Source organism: Podarcis vaucheri, assembly GCF_965113315.1.
Source record: "Podarcis vaucheri genome assembly, chromosome: 2".
NCBI classification, from domain to species: domain Eukaryota; kingdom Metazoa; phylum Chordata; class Lepidosauria; order Squamata; family Lacertidae; genus Podarcis; species Podarcis vaucheri.
The window spans coordinates 42,376,446-42,400,526 of NC_138760.1; the positions used below are offsets into that span (position 1 = coordinate 42,376,446).

Genomic DNA, 24,081 nt, shown 5'->3' on the forward strand with positions numbered 1-24,081 from the left:
TCCAACCTTTAGCAAAAGGTAGACAAGAAATCAATGAACAAAGTTGAAACAAGGACTTTATTTATATCACTTCTGGGTAGGGTTGCTTGATTTGAAACCTAGAAATTTGGGAAATGCAAATACATATCCTTTTCAAATATTCCTAATTGCATTTGTCATATATTTTTCCTATTGTGTACACCTAGGATGGTGTTTTGAGGAAGTGGATTCTCTTTTTGAAGGGAGCACATGTGCTATAAATTTAAGCTGGTGGGCCAAGAAGAAATAAAGGAAGAGGCAGTGGAGTCAGGGAAGGCCTTGCTTGTCTCCCATCCCTACACTGGGACAGGGAAGAGGAGACAAGCACACCTCCATTATGTGCACTGTTTGGGCCCCAACAGCTGAAAGTTCTACAGCAAATGCAAGCCTAACAGCAGCCATTTTTCAGTTCGGCCCCCTCCCCTCGTTCACATGCACACACTATGTTTTCAGAATGGATGCATTCATCTCAGTTTCCATCAAGCAGTGCGTGAGGCATGCCTGTTGCTCAAACAATCTAAAAACCTCCACACACTCCCGCTACAACCAATACAAATGCAATGATATTATCCCCTGCGCAGGCATTGCTCTTGCAACTATACAGATAGTGCTTGCTCTGCTGGCATTGCAAACATGCTTTCCTGCAGTGCAGGCAGGGCTTGGGCCAGGATGTAGCACAGTGTGTACTGCAGGAGATATTATATATACAGACCTAAGCCCAAAATCAGTGCAAGTGCAACCATGCTTGTAACTGACCACCTCTCGTTTTTCCTTCCAACATTGTCCTCTAATAATTACCCCAGCTCTGCTACAATTGAACTTTACAAAAAAGTCTCCTCTTTTTAAATGCATCACGGGCTGACACAAAACATGAGCTAACATGTTTTTGACCTTGCTATGCTCATTTTTAAATATTTACTATCCATTTAAGTTATTATTACATTAGTATCCCACCTTTCCTCCAAGGAGCTCAAGGTGGTGTAAATGGTTCTCCCCCTTCCCATTTTATCCTTACAGATTAGGTAGTTTCTCATTAAATTGCAAACAAAATTGAATTCTCCCTCATCCTTATTTGGGGCTTCAAAAATCATCCAGTTGCCCCAAAACCTGGAGATGTACAGATTTCTCTATTTTGAAACACAGAATGCTTCCCTGCTTACCCAGTGTTCCCATAATTCTTTACAGTTACAAGTTATCAGAATCAACCCTACTTGAAGCTATTGAAATAATCTTGGGGTTTTTAAGTTGGAAGAGGGATAGGGACCCCTGACCATTAGGTCCAGGCGTGACCGACTCTGGGGTTGCGGCGCTCATCTCGCTTTATTGGCTGAGGGAGCTGGCATACAGCTTCCAGGTCATGTGGCCAGCATGCCTAAGCCGCTTCTGGAGAACCAGAGCAGCACACGGAAATGCTGTGGTACGCGGGTGGCACTGTGGGTTAAACCACTGAGCCTAGGACTTGCCAATCAGAAGGTTGGCGGTTTGAATCCCCATTGCTCGGTCCCTGCTCCTGCCAACTTAGCAGTCCGAAAGCACGTCAAAGTGCAAGTAGATAAATAGGTACCACTCCAGCAGAAAGGTAAATGGAAGAGGGATAATTCTTGTGCAAATATTGGCAAGGCACTTCACTTTTGCTTCCCAAGGATTTCCTCTTCACTAAATCAAGTTTGCTTCCTACCAGCTCAACACTTTGTTAACAAACACATAAACTCACCCCAACTATTTCTCCAGTTATCCCTGGTGCCTGAACCTCCTCATTTTCTTTGTTTGTGTCTATTTAGGTCTCCCTACTTCCACCACTCCTCTCTGACTACAAGAGCCAACATGCAGAGCATAGCTTCTTCCTCCATTTTATTAACTTTCTTGTGTAACTGCAATTCCCAGGAGACAAAGCACAGGTGTTTCCGAAGGCTCACAAAGCACCCTGGGGATTGTAGTTCCAGAGCCCGGGAGTGCACCTTTAATAGTAGTTGAAAAGACTACCATTCCCAACTCCACTGCCTCCAAATCCTCAAACCAGAAACATTTCATTGTTTCATTTTTGAGTTGTATGATCTTCTGCTAACATCCCTGCTTTTAGCTTCCCAATGGATCAGCCCATATAATAGAGAGCTTCTGGCAACCCTACGGCCAACTTAGATGAGCAGGATACAAATCATTTTTCATCTTCTATTTTCTGTTTGTCTTTCACTCCAGCGGCCACAACAGCAAAAAACAACTCTGGGAAGAACGTGCGAATGTAAACAGCTGCCTTTGCAATGGGATTTGCCATGAACACCTCTTGCTTCTTCCTGCTCACTGTCCGGAGAATTTCATCCGCTACCTCCACAGGGTGGACACCATTGGCCAGTTTTCTGAAAAAGACTGAAAGAGGGAAACAATGTTTCTCTTCAAGTGGTAAAACGAGACACACTGACCCTGCTCTGAAATTATTTACCTATTATTTCAAATCAGGGCCAGCACATCCCGTAAGCATCTGGTAGGTGGACTCAGAAATGATTTCCTAGATGCAGACCACAAACCATCTCATACCACTGTCACATCAGAGTTAGATGATACAGAATGCTTAAACCAGTTCAAGACTCCTACTGGAATAATACTCCTCCTCAGTCTCTTGCTGTTCCTAGAAAGCGAGCGTTTAAAAAATGTTGACAGCAAGAAGATGCATGCCTCAGTCCCCTTTGTTGAAATGTGGATATATATGTATTCCCCTAAATTTGTCTAAACTCCCTCCATGCCCCATTTCACCCACTACTAGTATGCAATTCATATTGCATCTCATTCCAGGTTCCCACCACACCAGCCTGCTCCACTCTTCTCTTCTTCCACCTTTCATTCCAGCTCCCCCATCCCCACCCCAACTTAGGTTAATCTTACATTTCCACACGGAGGCTTCCCAGTTGCTAGCCTGTGGTTGAACATGGGATGCACGTATGAAACTTGGAGTCACGGTACTGACACAAACACCAAATTCCTGCAGTTCTGCCCTCAGGCAATCAAAGAAGCCCAGAGCAGCATGCTTGGAAGCAGCGTCTAGAAGGAAAAAAAGAGATGACCTCATATAATAAACAAATAAACCCTGCTCCCCACAGTATATTATCCTCTCAGTTCTAATATATGGAAACTTGGGTTCCTAGAAACCCAGTTCCTGATCATTTCAGCACCAAACAATAGCACAGATCCTGTTTCATAGTGAGCCTTTTATTTTAAATGTTGGCTTTTCAACTCTTCCAGAAACCCAAAGAAGAAGCAAATTGTGTTGACTGAAAGGACAGTTTTTGCTGAAATACTCAGAGTTGTCGTTGGGCTTATGGGTGGGATCCTCACGTCAGTTTCTTACTTCTGAAAAATATGGTGAAATGGAATGGCACTGGGCAGATTTGACACCTGCTTTTTCTCAATGGGTTAAAAGCTTTTTCTCAATGGGTTAAAAACGATACTGTAGTAACATATTTAACAGTCCATGCAATAAGAATTAAAATCCCTGTTCATCAGTTAATTGAACTGATGTGTGGTCAATTAGCAAGTTGCACAGTGCTGGGCTGAGTGGAGAGCTCGAAACCTCTCTTAAAATTGCCCCTTTCTGTTCATCAGATCAATTATCTGATGAGCAAAGAATGGGTAATTTGATTCTTCATCATGGTACTGGGCTGGACAGAGAGCTTGTAATATCTCTGTCTAGATGAGGATTAAAACTGTTCAGTCTCTGATGGTGTTCTGAACTTATTCCTCCCCCACAAACAGTGCTGTTGCCGCCACCAGAAAATTAGGTTGGGAACTGATGGGCCACTTGGAAAGGCTCAACTTGCTGGATCAGGCCCACAGGGCAGTGCAGTGCTTCAGCACCATTGCAACAAATGGTTATTTTCTCAATGTGTAAAACTTACAGGCTCCACGAAAAGGCACTCCTACTTTCCCCTGGATGTTATTGACTAGCACAACTTGCCCAGTTCTTCTGGAGATCATGTTAGGAATAAGGGCTGCAAGGGTGAAAAGACGGCAGAAAATGAATGATTTTAGAGACATGCAATTACCAGGGCAGTGATCCTTATCTAAACACATCTCCAACGTTTCTTTTCCCTGCCTGTGTAATAGTTAAGGCTACATGAATCAGTGAAAAACAAGTTCAAAGAACGATATCCCAACACCATGAACAGTTCCTACTACTGGCAGCCAATACTGAAAGAGAAAATTCCTACTGCTCATTCCCAATCTCTTAAAAAAATAAACTCTTAAGCCGCACAACTAAGGTGCAGCCACCTAGTTTCCATTCCCTACTGTGCAGGTAGCCAACAAGGTGCCCTCCCAGTATTGTTGGACCCCAGATCCCATCAGCCCCAGCTAGTGTGGCACTGTACAATGGGAACTGTAGTCAACATCATCATTCCACAAGTGAGCCCATATATGGAGAACTAGTAGTCACCAACATCAAACTCAGATGTCATTGTGCTCTGCATCAGTTTCTGCTAGTTGAAAAGATGGCCATGCAACCTTATTCATCTACTGGGATAATCGTGTTAGCTGCAGTTGTGTCTATACAGTGGGTAGCGGACTGTTGTAACTGTTAAGACAGCTTAGTATGAATGAGTACAGGAAATATTAAGCATTTCAGCAGGAGATAAATACATGTGCATGAATGGGGTTATATGTGCTTACATTTGGTCAGATCATGTCCAGGAGTAGTAGTGGGAGTTATTAGACATTAAGGTTATATTGCACTACAGATATCATTAGCTTCCCCCTGGGAATCTTGGGAATGGTAGTGTTGCAAGGAGGCTACAGCTCTTGAACAGATAATATTCCACAGTATCATCAAGTTCCTGGATTCTTTGAAGGCAGCACAAAACTGATGCAAGTTTGTAATGTGGAGATGCCATGAGTGTGATCAGCCTCTCCAAGAAGAGAAATGCTTCAAAAGTGTGCCCCACCTGCCCCAACTCTACAGGAAGATACAAGGGTTGTAAGGAGGCACAGTTCCAAATACCTTTGGTGAGTGTTATAGGCCCAAAATAGTTGGCATCCATAACCTTTTTGTCAATTTCCAGTGATATGTTCTGCACTGTTCCCTTCACCTTTGTGCTAGCATTGTTGATAAGTATATCCACACATCCATAGCAATCCAGGATTTCTTTAGCTACATCTTGGATGCAGTTTACATCAGACAGATCGAGGAGGACAAGCTTTGGCGTAAATGTCTGAAAAGAAGCAAACGATTGTTATTGCCCTTTCTTGAAGGGCATTTTTAAAATATAGAAATATGGGACAACTTCCATAAGCTTTAGATGGTAGGATTAGTTCACGGATCATTTAGGGAAACAGATAGCAGTATCACAACAGAAGAACTAGAGTTCACCAGATGATATGAATGCAAAGCAAACTGGGGATTATTGCTGTGGAAACTGACCCCCAAATTTAGGGATTCACTCCTGTGGATGCTACTGAATGAGTCAAGCAATTATGAATATAATCAGTAGCAATTTATTAAAAGTGGAGCTTAATCCAGTTCAGAGGTTGTTGGTATTGCTACTGACTGATTGTCCAGTAGGCACTTTGTGCAGTATATTCACCTGAGCTGATACCCAGAGATGATTGGGATTATTTGCATGGTCAGAATGGGCCCATTTCAGAAGACAGTGGGGGAGAACATATGTACACTGTTGTCATAGAAAACTTATTTTCAATTGCAATGTGATAGCCATACCAAATATTGCTTAACCCTCTGCTCCATCATGTATAGTACATCAACAGGCTTCAACCACCAAGCATTCAACTGAAGCTAATCCTTTTCTAGTTGCACCTTTGATCTCATGCATGCTTTCTGCTTATGGCACACCGTATGACCTAGAAGGTAAGAAGCTCTATTTAAATCTATTTGTTTACATATGGGTTTTATTTGGGGGGCGGGGTAGGCTCGCTGCTACCTTCAGTGTGGTGGGTTTGCCTTGTTGACCTTAATATCTCTTCTTCTCATCTACAAGTCTTCATTAATCAGATTCTTAATGGGAGTTACCTGTGTCATCTCAAAGTGAGCTAGATCCCCAACTTCCTGCTAGGTGTAGCCATTTTTGCTGCACAATTGCTTTTACCAGAAGCTAATCCACCACCAGAGAGCATTGCTTCACCCTGGCCCTGCATAGCAGACAGCAAAGCCTAATTCAAAAGTAATGAGGAAAAGGTACGAGCTTATATCTTCTGTTTCTCTTGTTTCATAGGGAAAAATCCTGCTGTCGTTACACAGTCCCTTACAGGGTACTTACTGCTCTAGGATCAGCCACACTGTTTAAAGCATCATAGAGAGCTTCTAACTTGTCCAGGTATTTACCACACAGAACTAGCCTTGCTCCACCTGTGTGAAATACTCGTGAGCATTCTGAAAGATAAACCAGTGAATAATGCAGGTTAGATGATGATGATGATGATGATGATTTTATTATTTATACCCTGGCCACCTGGCTGGGTTTCCCCAGCCACTCTGGGTGGCTTAAAGCAGGCATAGGCAAACTGGTCCTGTTAGCTAGGGATGATGGGAGTTGTAGTCCCCAAACATCTGGCAGGCCAAGTTTGCCTATGCTTGGCTTAAAGCATATATAAAGCATGTACCTGTATTCTTGTTAATTTGAAATAAACAATGGGGAGATGTTCTCTTAACACTGCAGCACACACATACACAGGGCATTGGTTATATTTTAAATACTGGGTCTTCAGAGAGCTGAGAAATTGCACCATTGTATATTGTATATTGCACCATTGTATATTGTCTGAAACCCATAAACTGTGCAAACAAATAAATACACCCAAGTTTTCTTATAGAAACAAACTGGTCAGCCAATGCAGTCTCACTGGTTGTGAAGTTGTTCTGAAGATGTAAGAAAACCATGATGTTTCAATTAGCAAACCCTCCACCTCCCCCTGCAGTGGAAGCTGTTAATGTCAGACAGAAATGGACACGCTGGGTGCATGCTATGGAACAAACTGTCAGGTGAGAGAACTCACCTATGCACCGTCTTAAACAGGGACCAAGAAGCTGTGGCCTTCCAGATAGAGCTGAGTTGCCCCTCTAACATGACTAATGGTCAGAGATGATGGGAGTTAAGAGTCCAGACTCCAGCAACATCTTTGTGAACTTCCCCAAGTGCATCTGCCAAATGGTGCATATGAGCCCCTGATGATTTCTCAACTGACATATCCTGTTTCCACAGCCTGGCAGGCAGCAGAGCAACAAGCTGATCAGAGAACCCCATGCAGCTGAAATGGATCACTTTCCAGCCCTCTGATACCTTCTTTTGCTATGAGCCCATCCGTTAACTGGACGGCTGCTGCGGTGGCTGCCTGCTCAAGGCTTGAGCGCCCCAAAGCCTGTAAGCAATTTCACTTCAAGAGAGCCTTCTGCATGCCTTCTTACTGGTCTCAAACCTTAAAGCTCAGCACTGGTGCATAACTTATGGATTATAGAAATAATCTATTTATACCGCCCTGCTGTCACCTGATAGTTACTGTATGTGCAATTAGATCTCACTGCAACAGCACAGCCACCCGGCTATAAATAGACCCATTTATTTCATCTAAGACTTAGTGTTTGTAGGAAAGCAGCTTTTCAACTAATTCTGGATCCACCTGACTGTCATTCTTCCTAGCCCACATTTCTCTAGTATTATGATGAGAATGCTATACGGACACTGATTCTCTAAATAAATACAGTGCATTGCTTTTATTGCTAATTCATTTTGGTGTATATAAAGCCATCAGCTGGGATTCCAGAAGTCGGCACCGAAAGCAAACCTAAGTTTTGCAAGGAAAAAAGACCCAGTTTCTGTTGCAGAACCAATTAGGCAAAAGGGGTGTGGTGGTTAATTTACCTATCAATACCTATAATTTGTTTATGCACTTTTTTGCCCTGCTCCACACCACAAGGGTTAGTAGAATGCAAACAGTAACAAAATTAGCTATCTTACTTAGCTTTACTAAATTGGTTCAATTGCAACGTTTTGATTTCTGAAGAATTTTGAATTTGTTTCAGGTCAAGGTGCAGTTGAGGGGAAAGAATGCAAAGGCCACAGGGTACTCCGTTACTAAGACAACAGAAGATTTATCAGGCAGTTTAGGAAAGAATGGGAAAAATGTGGACACAGGTGGATCATAGAATAATAGAATCATAGAATTGTAGAGTTGGAAGGTACCCTAAGAGTCATCTAGTGCAACAGTGCAGGAATCTCAGCTAAAGCATCCATGATGGGAATGAACTGGGCCATTTGAAGAATTCCCTCCATTAATATCACCACTGAGAGGTTCCATTCTGCTCAAATACACATAGATTTTATGTCTCTCTCAGTGCTGAAGCCCTCACTCTTGTCCAATTGGTTTCTGAGCCAATTGCTTGTCATATTTTCAAGCTTTCATTGACAACCAAAAGGTCTAGAAATTATGTTTCTTTTTAATGGCAGCTGGATTCTTTAAGATTCTGAATGTTCCTCAAGGTGCACGTGCCAGAGAACTGGATGGCACAATGCAATCACAGCAACCCAGATTTCTATTAATGTGTGTGTGTGACACAACAGGCTATTAATCATTTGCTGCACCTGCTTACCCTTGCCGACACCGGAGAGAGCATCAGTGATCACTACAACTTTGCTCCGCACGGCAGATTTTGACATCAGATGAGTAACTGTCCGATAAATATATACAATCCCACTGATTCCAACCACCAGCAGTGGGAGAATTAGCACAGCTAGGACACCCATCTTCACCTGGCAGAAAGGAGAACAAATTTGGGCAATGGAGGAGATTGTCAATATCTTTTACAGCAAACATGAGCAAAGGTCCCCCTCCATTAACAAAGGTCCCCCTCCATTAACAAAATGCAATCAAGCAGAACCTGTAGCATGTAAGGTGTTCCCAGCCATTATTTGAATTATATTATTATTTATTCAGCATCTATCAATGCACAGAGAGATTTACCAAAGTGTACACAAAGCAATTTTCTGCTTTTAAATAACTCCACACAAAGCAATTTTGAATTGCAAAATCAAACATAATATGACAAAATCCATTAAGAATTCTTTGGGGGGGGTTCATTTCTTTACTGACTGTTAGATATTATGGACAGATTTGTGGGCAGTGCTGTTCCACACCAATGTTTGCAACAGTCAATTCTATTTCCCTGATGCAAGAAGAAAAAGAAGAAGGGAGGAATGAATTGTGACATATTTCTTATTGAAAGGAAAAAGACTAAAGCAAAGCTTCTGAAGAAATAGTGCCAATTTAACATCCAACAGAAGTTCTGTAATAAAGACAATAACTTACTTGGAATTGCAAGCCGTCAACAAGTTGATAAGGTAGTATCTCCCACCAGCTGGTTTATACTTGAAGTTTAATTAAACTCATAGGCATTTTTGGAAAGGAAAAAGCCCTCCATCCGCCGAAGCCTTTTGCCTTGAGCAAAGGCAGCTATGTATAGAGCTCAGCTGCATGACAGAGTTTTAAAAAGTAAATATAGTATCCATGGCCCCAGCCACATACCTGACCTATTTAGTTTCACAGGGCTTCAAAGTCTTTCTACCGCCTGCAAGAGTGGACAAACTCAATGATAAAGAGACATTGCTCATTTCTTTATTTTTGTGGCAAAATGTAGGTAATAGCTCACTTTGCTCCAAAAAGGCTCTAGATGTTACAAGACTGAATTAATCTGTTTCTGTTTTTTAATGTGCAACGACTTCTGCAGTCACTAAGAGAGCAACCCTTGCAGCTCTGCTCAGAAGTCTCAAGTTGAACATGATTCTCATATAAGTGTAGATACAGGATTGCAGCCTTAGTGATGGAAATCCAGTCTAAATGGTCAATAGCATTTCTATGTGTGATAAAATTGTTTCTTTTAAAAATACTGGTATGATTTCAGTTACAATTTACCAGCTACTGTGCATGTGCTTTATTCTTATAAGCAGGGCTTTTTCCCCAGAATTTTTGGTGTGTAGGTGTGCGTGCTTTGAATGCACTTTAAAGTATGGTTCCAGATGTCCCCATTTCCCAGGTACAGTCCCCAGATTTACAAATCTGTCCCCGGACAAAATCCGTCCCTGGAATGTCCCCGGATTTTATTTAATGTCCCCGGATTTATATTTTAAGTGTTGTAGATTTATTAGTAGGGAATGAATGTTGTGTGATTGGTTCAACAGCACAAGACACATCATATGGGGACTTCTGGTGAGACAAAAAGGCAGGCGCCACGGCAGGGAGCAGCTCTTGAAGCCAGCCAGAGCCAACTGCACTACCAGGCTGGCTCCGGGCTGCTGAGACTGCCACTGCCGCTTCCACTGCCACTGCCGAGGGGGAACCGGGGATGCCCGGTGGATCAAATGGGGGAATTGATGATCCCCCCAATCCAAATCGAGCCAGGAGCAATAGCACCTGGCAACCCGGCCGACTACCCAGCGGTGTTCCGGGGCCAGGAAAACCCTGGAGCTGATGCAGGGATAAGGAGGAGAGGAGAAGGAGAAGGAAGAGAGAGAAAGAGGAAGGAGAAAAAAGAGGTGACACTGCCACCGCCTCTGCCTCTGAGAAGGAGAGGTAGGAGAGCACCGGGAGGGCAAGGACACGTGGCCGATCCCAGGCCTGACCTGAGCCTACTCCACGGCAGCTAGCACTCCAAGAGAGCAGACCGGGGCCCAGAGGAAGGCCGCATGACAGAAGAGACCACAGCAGAGAAGATATTACTTCTTAATATTATTTTTTAAAAAAAACTTTTTAAAATAACTTTTTTCCCCTCTCTTTTTTTAAAAAAGTGTCCCTGGATTCTTTGAAAAAAATCTGGCAACCTTACTTTAAAGGTCTGGTGTGTGTGCAGCCTTAGAAGAATCTTTAAAATCAGTGACACTTGAGCATCTGCCTTTTGTATTGATAAGGATGAGCCAGATAAAGGGGGGGGGAGAGAGAGAGATTACTTGCCATTTCTGTTACTTCCATGCTTTGCTTCCAGGGACTGCGTAACACATTATATGTGAGACTGTCATTGAAGATCATTCAAAACCTTCAACTAATTCAGCAGTCAGGTTGCTAAAAGGGAGTCACCACAACAAATGCATATCACCAGTCCTGAAATAGCTTTCAGTTTGTTCCTGGAGTAGTTATATATGGTTGATGCCTGGATCACCCAGAAAACCCATATGCACTGCCCAGAGTTCCATTATGGAAGAAAGACAGGATAGAAATTTACTACAATAAATTCTTAGAACTTCTTAGAACCTGCCCAAGGAACCTCACCTTCAGAGACTAGGATGGTAACAACTGAGGAAAGGGCTTTTTTCTGGGGTGGACACCATCCTTGTAACACCCTCCCCAGATATGCCTCTTTGGCACCTGCACTATTATCATCTAGGTTCCAGGTGAAAACTATTTTTATGTTCATTAATGACAGCATGGTGCTGTGGCTTGTCTTGGTGTTTGGAGTGGCAGGGTTGGCAACTGATTTTACATGTTTGGCTCATTAAACTTTTCCCCATTTGTTGGTTACTTAATTGATTTGCTTTAAATTGCTTATTTCCGTGGTTGCAAGTGGTCTGCAAGCAAACAGTCCCACCATTTGTGTGCATCAACATGAAATGAGGTTAAGACAAAACAGTGGAGTGGAACCCTTCCCCAGAAGTCATGCAGAATGATTCCATCAGGGAAACTGTCAGTTGCCAGCAGCAGCAGTCTCTCTTTCCCACTATATACATCTCCAGGAAATGGGAAAAGCCCATAATAGTTCTGCACATGTTTCCATAAGCACCTGCACCACAGTCCCAAAGTCCGTATACACCAATCAGACTTTCCAGTTATTGAGTTCAAATCAGATGCAAATCCCTCTTTAGCTTTTGTTGCCTCCAGCAGGACAAAAATCAGAAGTTGTTTGTGTCTATGGCTCCCAAGAGATGTGTCAGCCCTTCCGTTCACTGGGCTTTGGGACCTCCTGCCTAGCACCTTAGCTTTTAACAGGCTCCGCCTGACATTGGGAGACTCCCTGCTCCATGGAAGCCTTTGCCACTCCATTCGCTTTTAATGCACGGCAGATTAAACTTCTTTGACAGGAAAATCATTTGGTTTCAGCAAGGAAGTGCACCCGCAAGGTGACAAAACGGCAGGTAAACAACAGTTATTTTTGTTTATGGAGGACACCCTTTGCTCTGTTAATGCTCCACCTTTCGTTCTGTATATACTGGTTATGTTGGTAATATTTGAAAAATAAGGGATGCCAGGGAGTTGTGAGGGCTGTTCACATGTTATGCTGCACACAGGTACAAGGGGTTTGTGTACATGTACAGATGTTTGTGCAAATGATTGTACACATGGTGAATTTAAAAGTAAATGCATGGATTAAACCAGAGAAATGCAGAGCACAGACTGGGTGTACAGTTGCCCATATGTTGAGTTTACCAATGATCAATCATGTGCAGTGCTCCATTGCAACTATTAAATGGAAGGGAGATACTTTGAGGGGGGAAATGGAACCCTATTATTGAAATAGAAAGGATTATCATTTTCTAGCCTAAGCAGCACACATACTGTCACAGCAAAGCTTATCAGCAGAGTGGGGTGGGGGGATTAATTCAGTTCACATATAAAGACCAATCTATCAAACTCTCATTTTCCAAAGCAATATGAGAACCAAAAGACAGACTTCATTCAAAGTTCACCCTTATCTGAATTATTGAAAGTAATTTTTTAAGTAATTTTTTAATGAAATGATTTTAAAATGTTGTCTTATTTTATTGTTGTTAGCCGCCCTGAGCCTGGCTTTGGCTGGGGAGAGCGGGATATAAATAAAAATGTATTATTAGTAGTATTATTATGCAATGCAGTTTTCCAAGCAAACAATGTTTACAAGAATGCATATATTAGGGGAAAATGTGCATAGAATGTATATATTAGTGAAAATGCTTGCAAAAAAATGAGTACATTAGTAAAAACTGCATACGAAAAGGTTCTAATTAGGAAAAACTAGCAAAAAAGATTCTGAAGAATTTTCATTAGGATTACAAATAAAGAAATCCAAAAATTGATGCAGAAATGTGAAGCACAACAAAATGAAAAACAAAGAACTAAAATGCTCAGATCCTTCTGTCCCTGCTAGTCAGACTGGACTGAACTGGACTGCCTGAGAGTTCCTTGTTCGAAATCAGGCATTCTCTGCTGCGATTAACAGCATCTCTGTTCATAGTTGGCTCAGCTCCATATGTGAATCTTCATCCCATATCTCTATATGTAATCTTCATCTCAGCTGCTCTGACTTTGAGATGAATGTGGGGCATCTGTTTGTATAGCAATGTCCATATTGGAGCACCCACAGAACTTTGGATCACATATATTCGCTTACCAAGGCTACTCAATAGATCCACAAATGAGATGGATTGGGACCTCAACAATCCTCATTTCAATGCATCTAAAAAGAAATTATTCTGGCCACATCTATACCACTGTTTCACATACACACAGATAGGGGCTAAAGCGGTGCTGGTTATGGGTCAAAAATTCCTTTTTTCATGGGAATTCAGTCAACTGTTTCTCCTCCTCTTAAAAATGAGGATTTGGATCAGGGCTACATGACAGGGGATGGGGAGTCTAAGCTTCTCCTCCTCCACCATTAAATCCCTGTCTCAAATCACCCCCTAAAGTAGCTTTAATAAACCACAGAAGGAAGAAATGTACAGGCATAATTTTAGTTCCCCCACCCCCAGGTAGTTAATAGGAGCATGGCAATAATGACAAGGAGAAGACACTCAGCTAGTTTACCATTCTAGGAATTACTAGGAATGGGGTTGCAAATATCATGGAAAATATTGCCACATCTTTATATGAAGCTATGGTGCATCTGCTTTCGAAATATACTTCTCACTATTCGGGGCACCCCATCTCAAAAAAATCTGTGGTAGACCTGAAGAAGCTGTAGAAAGGGGCAAGCAAAATGACTGGTCCATGTGCCCTGGGAAGCTGGAACAATATGACCTAGTACAACCTAAGCTAACAGCACTGATAATAATAATAAGGATGATGATGATGAACTATGGGGACTAATAGGGACGCAGGTGGTGCTGTGGGTTAAACCACAGAGCCTAGGGCTTGCCGATCAGAAGGTTGGCGGTTCGAATCCCCGTGACGGGGTGAGCTCCCGTTGCTCAGTCCCTGCTCCTGCCAACCTAGCAGTTCGAAAGCACGCCAGTGCAAGTAGATAAATAGGTACCACTCCGGTGGAAAGGTAAACGGCTTTTCCGTGAGCTGCTCTGGTTTGCCAGAAGCGGCTTAGTCATGCTGGCCACACGACCCGGAAGCTGTACGCCAGCTCCCTCGGCCAATAAAGCGAGATGAGCACCACAACCCCAGAGTCGGCCACGACTGGACCTAATGGTCAGGGGTCCCTTTACCTTTATGGGGACTAATGCAACAAACTCCAATGTGGTCATAGCATTGAAGTCATCTAGACCTCTCTCACATATGTATCTGTATGCACATACTGCATTTAATTAAGGTCATGCAGAAATCAGAATATACTGTGCATCCCCCCCCCATGACCATTAGTGCAACAAACTGTTCTACAAACAGTGCAGCTGCAGGTACTTGCATGCCCTTGGATGAAAATTTTAAATCACCGATATTTGGTTTTGCAATACATTGCAGTACATTGACACACCTTTAGATGTCTCTCCATGTACATTCTTCTGTGCCAAACTGTCAGCTAAGCTTCGGTTCTGGAAGGGGTTGTTTTGCCTGCCTGCAGCTGTTTCCTTAAGTAAACAACCTTGTTACTCAGGTAGTGACAGAAATCAATAAGCCACAAGCAGTCCAGTCCACAGACTTCTCTGCTACAGGATGACCATGCAGAAAGGTAGCATACCCAAGGCAGGGGGAGATGCCTTATGGTTGCAAAGCTGTGAAGAGAATTCCTTCTGCGGAGCAATAGGAGTGACATTCCCCTAACAGCTACCATTGTGCCATTCCTTACCCTGTTGGGCTAGTTTGAAAATTTTAGGAAGTTCATGGTGATTAAGTACCCCCAGATGTGGAGAAAGGTTGGTTCACTACTTTCCCCCAATGGTAGCATTTGCCCTCAGTCAGTGCAATATGGAGATTTACTATAAAAGAATTGTAAACACACTCCAAGAGGAAGGAAGTGTTCTTAATGGGTGAAATTGCTGGGAAAGCCTTGGGCTGATTTTATTTAAATATAATATGCACCCATCCTCTCATGTACTTAAAATCTACATGGTAACTTGTGGGGTATGGAGTGTTAGAGGAGGGGTAGTACCTTTGGTGGGGGACACGTCTTGTTGCTTCTGGGGTAGTTTGTCCACCTTTGGTCCCTACCCTGAACTTAGCTCTCACCTGTGGCTCCTAGAAGCTGTCAGCATGCAGCAGTGGCCACACCCTGGAAACAGCGTCGACTGGCTGGCTAAACCAGGTGAGGGTAGCCGATGGGCCTCAAACCCTCAGTGAATTAGGGACTTCTCCTGCATGCAAAGACAGGCTCCAGTGGATTGAACAGACAAGACCAATAGTGGGTCCAATGGTCAAGGTGGCCAAATTATTTTATGATGAAGGCAGACAATAGCACAAAGGCTAAAGAGAGGGCCATTATGACCGAGTGCTCAAGTACCTGAGTGGATGTGTAATCATTCCCATCTTTGGACATGATATGCACAATTTAAAAAAAAAATTAAATAGTCTGGGGAAGGTGACGCTGAGCTGGACTGGGACTCTACATAGGAATGGAGTGGAACATTAACCTTTGGCTCCTGCCTTGTGTGTGATGCCCTGCTACAAACTTAGTGCCCGCTTTTCACAATGGGAGAGTTATATGTATGATCACATCAAAATTGTTTCTGTGCTCATCTGTATTGGTAAATCACCAAATAATAACTATCATAGCTATGGTCTAGAGCTTGAAAATTCATTTTTAAAGGGAACATGTTGTAGCTCAAGTTCAACTTGTCCAAAAGGCACATTCATCCATTTACAAAACGAGCCAGTTAGCTTCACATTCAGCTCACAGTTCAGTGGGAGTTCATCCAAATGTCTCTCAGCAAATTTCTTTCAGACTGTTGCAAGCTGTTGTGCTGAAGTATAGAATATACTTAAGAAGAATACAGCAGAATGCACATGTAGTAGATTGTAACAACAACAACAACATGAATTGTTTATTGTCCCCCAACAATTATAATATTTAAGCTTACAGGACCAACTTCAGAAACAAGACCAGGCAATTAAGAAATCTGAAATCCAAGGGGAATTTGAACGTAAAAGCATTTCAGAAGCATCCCTAGCTTTTTATTGCCCATGTGAAGATGTTTCCCTATTTAATTAAAATGCATCTTTATTTGGATGATTGCCATTTCCAAAAATAACCAGATAATGTATTCAATAATATACAGATGGCCCTCTAAAGTTATTGAGAGCAATACTGTCAGAGTGAAATGAGATTTAATTGTACAAAACTACAGTTGCCTTTGTGAGCATTGATATCGCCAGCCTCTTGTCATTTCCATTCACCTGCCCTCCCTCCCCTAGTGCTACAGGTGCCGCCTGGCTGGCATGTTGGATGGAGCAGTGGAACCAGAGCTCGGTGGCTGAGTTTATCCTCCTGGGCCTTGCAGAGGGGGTGCAGGCAGAAACTGCGCTTTTCGTTCTCTTCTTGGCCACTTACCTGGTGACCCTGGTGGGGAACTGCATGATGGTCATGCTGATCGCAGCTGAGCCTCGCCTGCACACCCCCATGTACTTCTTCCTTCTCCATTTGTCTCTGCTGGACCTGTGCTACTCTTCAGTCACAGTCCCACAGATGTTGGCCCACCTCCTCTCCAGGCAGAAGGCCATGCCCTTCACCCGATGCGCCTTTCAGATGTACATCTTCCTGGTTTTCGGCATGGCAGAGTGTGTGCTGTTGGGCATCATGGCCTATGACCGCTACGTGGCCATCTGCCACCCATTGCACTACACCTCCATCATGAGCTGGCGATTCTGCAGCTGGACAGCGGGGGCTGCCTGGGCTAGCGGCTTCATCAACTCCCTGATAGTCAATGCCTTCGCTCTGCGTCTGCCTTACCGCGGCCAAAACCGTATCAACCAGTTCTTCTGTGAGGTGCCTGCTGTCATCAAGTTGGCATCCGCCGACTACACAGAGGCAGAGGTGGTTGTGTTTGTCTTTGGCTCCCTCCTGCTCCTCCTGCCCTTCGTCCTCATCGCCGCCTCTTATGCCCGCATTGGGGTGGCCATTTTGCGGATACGTTCTGCTGAGGGCCGGCGCAGGGCTGCCTCAACCTGCGCCTCGCATCTTGTGGTGGTGAGCCTTTTCTATGGCACAGCTCTCTTTGCTTACATGAGGCCCAGTTCTGTCAGCTCAGCCACAGGCCAGGATAAGGCAGTGTCTGTTTTCTACACTGTGGTAACCCCCATGATGAATCCTCTCATCTACAGCCTTCGAAACAAGGAGGTGAAGGGTGCTTTGAAAAAACTATTGAGTAGGAAAATATTCTCACCCACAACATGACTCTCACTACAGGTTTCCATTTTCATGCCTCTCTTGCACCCACAAACACAAACTCTACTCTGAGTCAAAAGCCAAAGCCACTCTAGCAGTATCCTCTTATATAGCTTTAACATTTTATTGATAGGTTAGAGGAACTTGGGAAGTCTTCTTCAGATCTTTTCTGCTTAGGCTTTTACTAAAAGTGGGCTTAGAGTACTTTTGCTTGAGGAACGGCCCTGTTCTGTGTATGTCTATGGAGACACTTGGCTGAAGTTTACTAGTTGCTCCCTGTCTCTCAGCACCAGACCCTACTGATACGGGCTTTCTGTGCCATACCTCTTGCAAAACATCTGGCCAAGAAGGTCATGAGGAAAGAAGAAAGAGAATGAATAGTCAGAAATAAAGGGGGAATCTCTAGTGCAGGCTTCTACATTTTTTGCTTGCTGGAATTGTGTCTGAATGGGTTATCACCTCCCGGGAGAGTGTGACCAAATGGCTAGTTTTGAAGAGGCAGAGGTGTGTTGGAATTATCTTGACAACAGTGTGGAGATATTCATCCTCTCACTAGTTCCAATGTTGGTAGAGGTGTACTCGACTACACAATGACTGAAGGCCAAGCTTTCTAGAGGCCAAGCTGGAGGGGCAGAAACCAGGTGACCATCATTTTTGGTTACCAAAGCCAGCCAAAAACTATAGATCACTGCGCTTGAAATGATTTAAGCAAGTCATTTCAAGTTGCAATATTCTTCTCTAGGGCAGGCAAGGATAAAACAAATATGCAACCCCATTTCTTAGCACATCACACGTCCCCTAAGTCTAAAAATGCACAAACTCTTTCAAAACCGACATGACATTAAAATGTGCTTGGAGATAAGCACAACATATTTTACGATGTTTGTGACAGAATTGGTGTTTTCAATGGGAAATAAGATTAAAATAATGTTATTGTTCTGCTATAACTGTGTGCCATTTTATAGGCTTTGATACATTATTCTTTTGCTGTTGACTTTTATGTCGTTTTCATGTTTCAAAGATGTGGATTTTTTTCCCTCAAAAAAATGATGCAGTTCTCACTATATGGATTGTACATCAGCTTTATACATTCCTCTGAAGAACCTGAAATGTGTGCAGCCTTAAATAAACTATTTGAAGTGCACCTTTGAGGTTTTCCATTCTCTTCACTCCTGGCAGGTGCATGGATGAAGAAAGCATCTGCAGGGATTGTCTGACCATGAAAGCCCTTCTGGTCCTCACACACATTTATCTTTGTTTTATATCACCCCTTCTGGCATCAAATTCAGGTGGAGTGTGCTGATAAAAGTGGAGCTGAATAGGGTTATTGAGGAACAAGAAGGAAGTATCAATGTACTGTACTTGGGGAAACTCTGAGGTCTGCAGAAGTAATAGCTATATTTCTTTAAAAAAACACCTATGGGGACAAAAAAACTAAACAAAAACACAGCCTAGTGACTGAGTATACTCAGTAGCCACATAATACTATGGGGGGGGGCGTGCAGAGAACAGCAGAAATTAGGAGAGTGGGGAGATAATGGAATGGAATATCAAGGAGAAGGGCAGGACGGATTGGCTAAGACCTTGGACAAGAGCAATCCTGGTTGGAGGTGAGGATACCATATAACACTTTGTTGCATGCCTCACATGTTTAGACTAGTATCAGTCTAGCAATCTAGCACCTGGGGATCCACAGGGAGGCTGCCAGGGATAGACAGACTGCATTTACACGTCCCAGATGTGACTGAGTACAGGATACACAACAAATGCTACAGAGGTTTATGGCATTTTGTAAATCAATATTTTTTTTGTATGCTGTTGCCTGAAAAAAACAACCTGCAACCAGACCTAAAGCTTGCTCCCATTAAACAACAAAAAAGGAACTTAAATAAAAGCATCACAAAGTCCCTCTCCCCAAGCCATGCCCCCTCTCCCCAACCAGCCCCTCTCCACTGCCCCTCCTCTCTGAGTGCTATTTGCTTGGCTTGAATATATCTACGCTCTGGATGGAGATCTCTCTCTTTCTCTCTTTCACATTTGCAAAGCTGGAATGTAGCTTACGGTCACATCCCTTGTACTGCCCACTTTTTTCCTCTGGCCTCACCCATCCTGGGACGTGGCCCCTGGAATGTGGCCCATTGGGGAATGTGGCCCTTGGGCTGAAAAAGTACCCCCGCCCATCACAAGCAAAGTGACACCAGCTGTGGCTATCGTGAAGACTTTGCCACAGTGGTGAAACCCAAAGCTTGGCTTAGGCAATTCGCACTGCATTGAACCCGTTGAATACATTAAAACACAAAATACGTTTCATTGGTATAGAACATTCAGTCCTTATCTGCAAATGTTCTCTGCTAGTGACGAAGTATACAAATTGCTTTAGAAACGCCATCCCAGCCATTCAGTGATTACGGCAAACAGCAGAAGCAAGGACAGCATTTCTGATGCATTCATTGCTTCTGCGGCTCGCTTTCCTATGTGAATGTCCACCCCACATGACCTGATTTTGAAACAAATGGAGGGATACTTGCTTGCATTGCAGTTGTAGGCTGTTCGTATTAGAACACCCACAGAGTTTTGGGTCACATGCATTCAGTTTGAGAAGCAGTTTTATGATGATGAAGAAGAGGAGGAGGAGGAGGAGTTTGGATTTGATATCCCACTTTATCATTACCTGAAGGAGTCTCAAAGCGGCTAACATTCTCCTTTCCCTTCCTCCCCCACAACAAACACTCTGTGAGGTGAGTGAGGCTGAGAGACTTCAGAGAAGTGTGACTAGCCCAAGGTCACCCAGCAGCTGCATGTGGAGGAGCGGAGACGCGAACCCGGTTCACCAGATTATGAGTCTACCGTTCTTAACCACTACACCACACTGGCTCTGTGTCTGAAAACTGGAAGAATGGCATACATGACAGGCTGAGCCACCCAATTCCCATTTTGAAAACTACCCTGAGTTTCTAATCCATGTGGTTGTAAGGGTGGGCGGGGTGCACAGAGAGATGATGGGATCACATAGTATGTGCTGTAGTTTCAGAAAGCAAAAATAGGTTTGTTCAGAGTTTCAGGACGTTTAGTTCCTGCATTGCAGGGGTTGCACTCAGTGACCCTTGAGGTGCCTTCCAGCTCTATCAAAAGGTAAAATCTTTTTATTCTGAGGATCCCTCTACCCCCCCCCCAAAAAAAAATTGCTGCCAGTCACTTATTGGGTTCTTTTCCTTTAACTGTAGTAAATTCCAGATTATGCAAAACCCCAGATTTTGCAGTTGAATAAAGGAGCTAAATTAAGTACATTTGTATCCGTTAGTATTCCTGTTGTAAGCTGCCTTGGAGATCATTTGATTGAAAAAAGGTGCTGAGAATGTTAAAACGAATAAAGAGGTGGGGGAGATAGTGAAGCACAGTTTTTGGAATGTGGAATTTTCTTAGGGTTAAAATAAAGACTCGTGTATAAATGAAGACTTTTGCAATGTGATCTTAACTGTCAGAATTAAGCAACCCTGCTTTCAATGGGATGTGCTCCCAAGTCATTCTGTTAAGGATTATAGCCAAAGGCAACACACACAGAGACACACATCTGGGAATAAGCCCAACAGAACTTACTATTTGCAAATAAACACATATGATGTCAGACTGCCATCCATCAAAGCTGAAACGGCAACTGTTCTTTCCGTGGAAGCCATGCTACTCCCATGACCTGTCAACACACACACAAAAGGACACTATGGCTTGCTGCTCTAGTATGAGCTGCAGTGTCTGCACCAGGGAACCTGTGGACATCCAGATGTTGATGAACTACAGCTTCCACCACCCCTGACCACTGGCCAGACTAGCTGGGGCAAATGGCAGTTGGAGTCCAACATCATCTAGAAGTCTACAGGTTAGCCACCCCTCATCTCCATGGGCATGACAAATAATGAGATGTCACCACTAGGTTCTCCCTTGGCACACTGTATCATTTGGGGGACCTTTCCCCAAACTTCTAGACTGGAGTTCTCACAGGGGTAAGAATTAACAGATAGAAATCAGAAAGAATATGAGATGAGCTATTTACTAGGCATGGTTCTCCCCCTCCTGCCTTCCAATACTAGATTTATAGTGTGTGGGGAAAGTATGTATAAACAATGACATCAAGTAGTCTCTTCTGGCTTTCACTCCATCAGATTGGCTCAGGCCAGTGCATCATCTGCTGCAGAATAACAGATGCTTCAAAGGAAACACAGCACAGTGGTGCATTGCCTCATTTCTTGTTAACACTCATGTCCTAAAAGTTTGCCCTCTCTAGGGCCATCTGGGATGACAGGCATGGCCATCTTAGCAACTAGCCTTGCTGCAGAACAGGGGTAGCCAATGTGGAGACTTCCAGATGTTGGCCTCCAACTCCCAGAAAGCCAGCCAGCCTGGCCAATGGTCGGCTCCCACCATTGCTGCAGTCCAACATCATCACTTGGAAGGCACCACATTGACTACTACTTCCCTACTGGGGAATACCTACACTGTTGTCATTTTCAAGATCTATCCGTGCTACCACACTTTGCCTTTTTCTGCAACCCATATTTTGGTATAGCCATGACTTGCCAGGGGAGCTCCCTGCTACACATCCACGAGTGCTTTCGTCTGGAAAATATAGAGAGTAGTGCCCAAACGGCTCCACCAGCACTTTGGCATAAACTATAAGGCCTATATAACAGGTTATATTAAATTAAATTATATTGAATTAAATAATGGGTGGGTTTGCTTCATGGTTGAAAATAGACTATCAAGGCATCCTCATGCTGTGCTCACCCTTCTCACTCTTACTGCTTTGACAGAGTGGGAGGGGTTTAAATATGCACATGCACACATCTTGCTTAGAACCAGAATGCAGCATGTTCCCCTAATTAACCTTTGGTCTACAGCTGTCTGCCAAATAGTATGGACATGATAGATGATAGAGATAGGTGGATAGATAGATATATATATAGATGATAGATGATAGATAGATAGATAGATAGATAGATAGATAGATAATAGATAGATAGATGATAGATAGATAGATAGATAGATAGATAGATAGATGATAGATAGATAAATAGATAGATAGATAGATAGATAGATAGATAGATGATAGATGACAGATGATAGATAGATAGATGATAGATAGATAGATAGATAGATGATAGATAGATAGATGATAGATGATAGATAGATAGATAGATAGATAGATAGATAGATAGATAGATAGATGATAGATGATAGATGATTGATAGATGATAGATAGATAGATAGATAGATAGATAGATGATAGATAGATAGATAGATAGATAGATGATAGATAGATGATAGATAGATAGATAGATAGATAGATAGATAGATAGATAGATAGATATAGATGATAGATAGATAGATAGATAGATAGATAGATAGATAGATAGATAGATATAACAGAAAAACACACATATTCTTCTTTGCAATTCATGAAGCCATGTTTAGACATCTCTCCATGCACAAAATTCTGGGGAAAGTTTGTTTGTTTGCCTACAGCAATTTCCTTAAGTAAGCAACCTTGTTGCTCAGGTTGCAAGAGAATTCAATAGCCAGCAAGCAAGGGGGTGAACAGACTGGCACAAGGTCACTGGCCAAGAGCTGAGGGAGAGGGTTATTAGAGTTGTAAGGCTACTCTCCATGTTGCTAGGACCTCGGACAGCAGCTAAGATCACACTCTCAACAGCTAAGCAACTTTAACATCAGCTATGGTACTCCTATCTCTGATTACCTGGTAGGGCTCTGTTTATAAATCAGCTTTGGAACTAGTTTGCCTGGTACACATCCCATCTAATTTTATTATTTGTCGACAAGAACCAAAAATCCAGTATAAGCAGTAGTTATGCCAAGTCATCAGCAAAATAAGGATGATAAGACTAGCCTCCCTTAAAGACCTGTTGTGGAGATGACTGAGATGAATAAATGTGAAGTGTGTGGACCAATTTCTAAGCATAAATAGGCTCCCTTCCCATGTGTGACATTCTGGAGCTTACTTGTTGGTCCAGGTCCAGAGGAGGTAGCATATAGTTTTGTGCTTGAGGAAGAAAGCCCAAAAGGTGCTCTACATATTAGCAAAAATATAATTACTTAAATAACTGCCAATGTGATGTCCTTGAAATGATGACCCAGCTGCTACTACCTGAAGCAGGTTGCCTTAGTTTAATACAGGGGTAGTCCAAAATGTGGCCCTCCAGATGTTGTTGGATGCCAGTTCTCATTATCCTTGACCACTGGCCAGGCTGGCTGGGGCTGGTGGAAGCCTGTGTCCTACAACATCAAAAGGGCACTAGGTTTCCCTATCTCTGGTCTAATAGAAGGACCATCCTTGTAAGTAGCCAAGATCAGAAGAACTTCTCCTGGGTGGATGTTATCTTGTGAGGAGGAGGCTTTGGAGATACATGGCAAAGTTTGGCATCTTTGTCCTACCTGCCATGTGATGGCTGCTGTCACACAGTCACCTAGCACAAGCTCCTAGGCTATTCATGCAAGGGCAAGAAATGCTGTCCTTACAACAGGGCTGTTGAATCTTCCCAAATGTAGAGTTG

General features: G+C 43.1%; 2 protein-coding genes across 3 annotated transcripts in view; one reads left to right on the top strand and one right to left on the bottom strand.

Moving 5' to 3' along the window:
* Positions 1–39: 39 nt before the first annotated feature.
* On the bottom strand, positions 40–9,479 carry DHRS7C (dehydrogenase/reductase 7C). The gene is made up of 7 exons (XM_082204653.1): positions 9,319–9,479; positions 8,603–8,762; positions 6,276–6,388; positions 5,003–5,213; positions 3,906–3,998; positions 2,896–3,051; positions 40–2,382 (listed from the first exon to the last, which is right to left on the bottom strand). Exons 2-7 carry the CDS (start codon positions 8,754–8,756, stop codon positions 2,174–2,176), a joined length of 936 nt encoding a protein of 311 aa, XP_082060779.1. The 5' UTR covers positions 8,757–8,762; positions 9,319–9,479; the 3' UTR covers positions 40–2,173.
* Positions 9,480–16,195: 6,716 nt separating this feature from the next.
* LOC309521768 (olfactory receptor 2D2-like) overlaps positions 16,196–24,081 on the top strand; it is a 142,093-nt gene continuing 134,207 nt past the window's right edge. Inside the window, exons 1-2 of one of the 2 annotated variants that reach the window (XM_082204612.1) lie at positions 16,196–22,424; positions 22,812–22,906. In XM_082204612.1, the coding sequence (XP_082060738.1) occupies positions 16,580–17,527 (948 nt within the window). In that variant the 5' untranslated portion in view covers positions 16,196–16,579 and the 3' untranslated portion in view covers positions 17,528–22,424; positions 22,812–22,906. Of the gene's footprint in view, positions 22,425–22,811; positions 22,907–24,081 lie in introns of those variants that run through there. The other variant, XM_082204613.1, reaches the window with a different exon arrangement.

Bases quoted from the DNA above. Each gene is read 5' to 3' on its own strand.
- DHRS7C (XM_082204653.1), bottom strand. From the start codon at position 8,756: ATGGGTGTCCTAGCTGTGCTAATTCTCCCACTGCTGGTGGTTGGAATC. The intron at 3,052-3,905 runs GTAAGTTTTACA...TTTTCCTTCTAG, and splicing joins AGTGCCTTTTCGTGGAGCCT to ACGCTGCTTCCAAGCATGCT. The intron at 2,383-2,895 runs GTAAGATTAACC...TCCCTCTTTCAG, and splicing joins GGAAGCCTCCGTGTGGAAAT to TCTTTTTCAGAAAACTGGCC.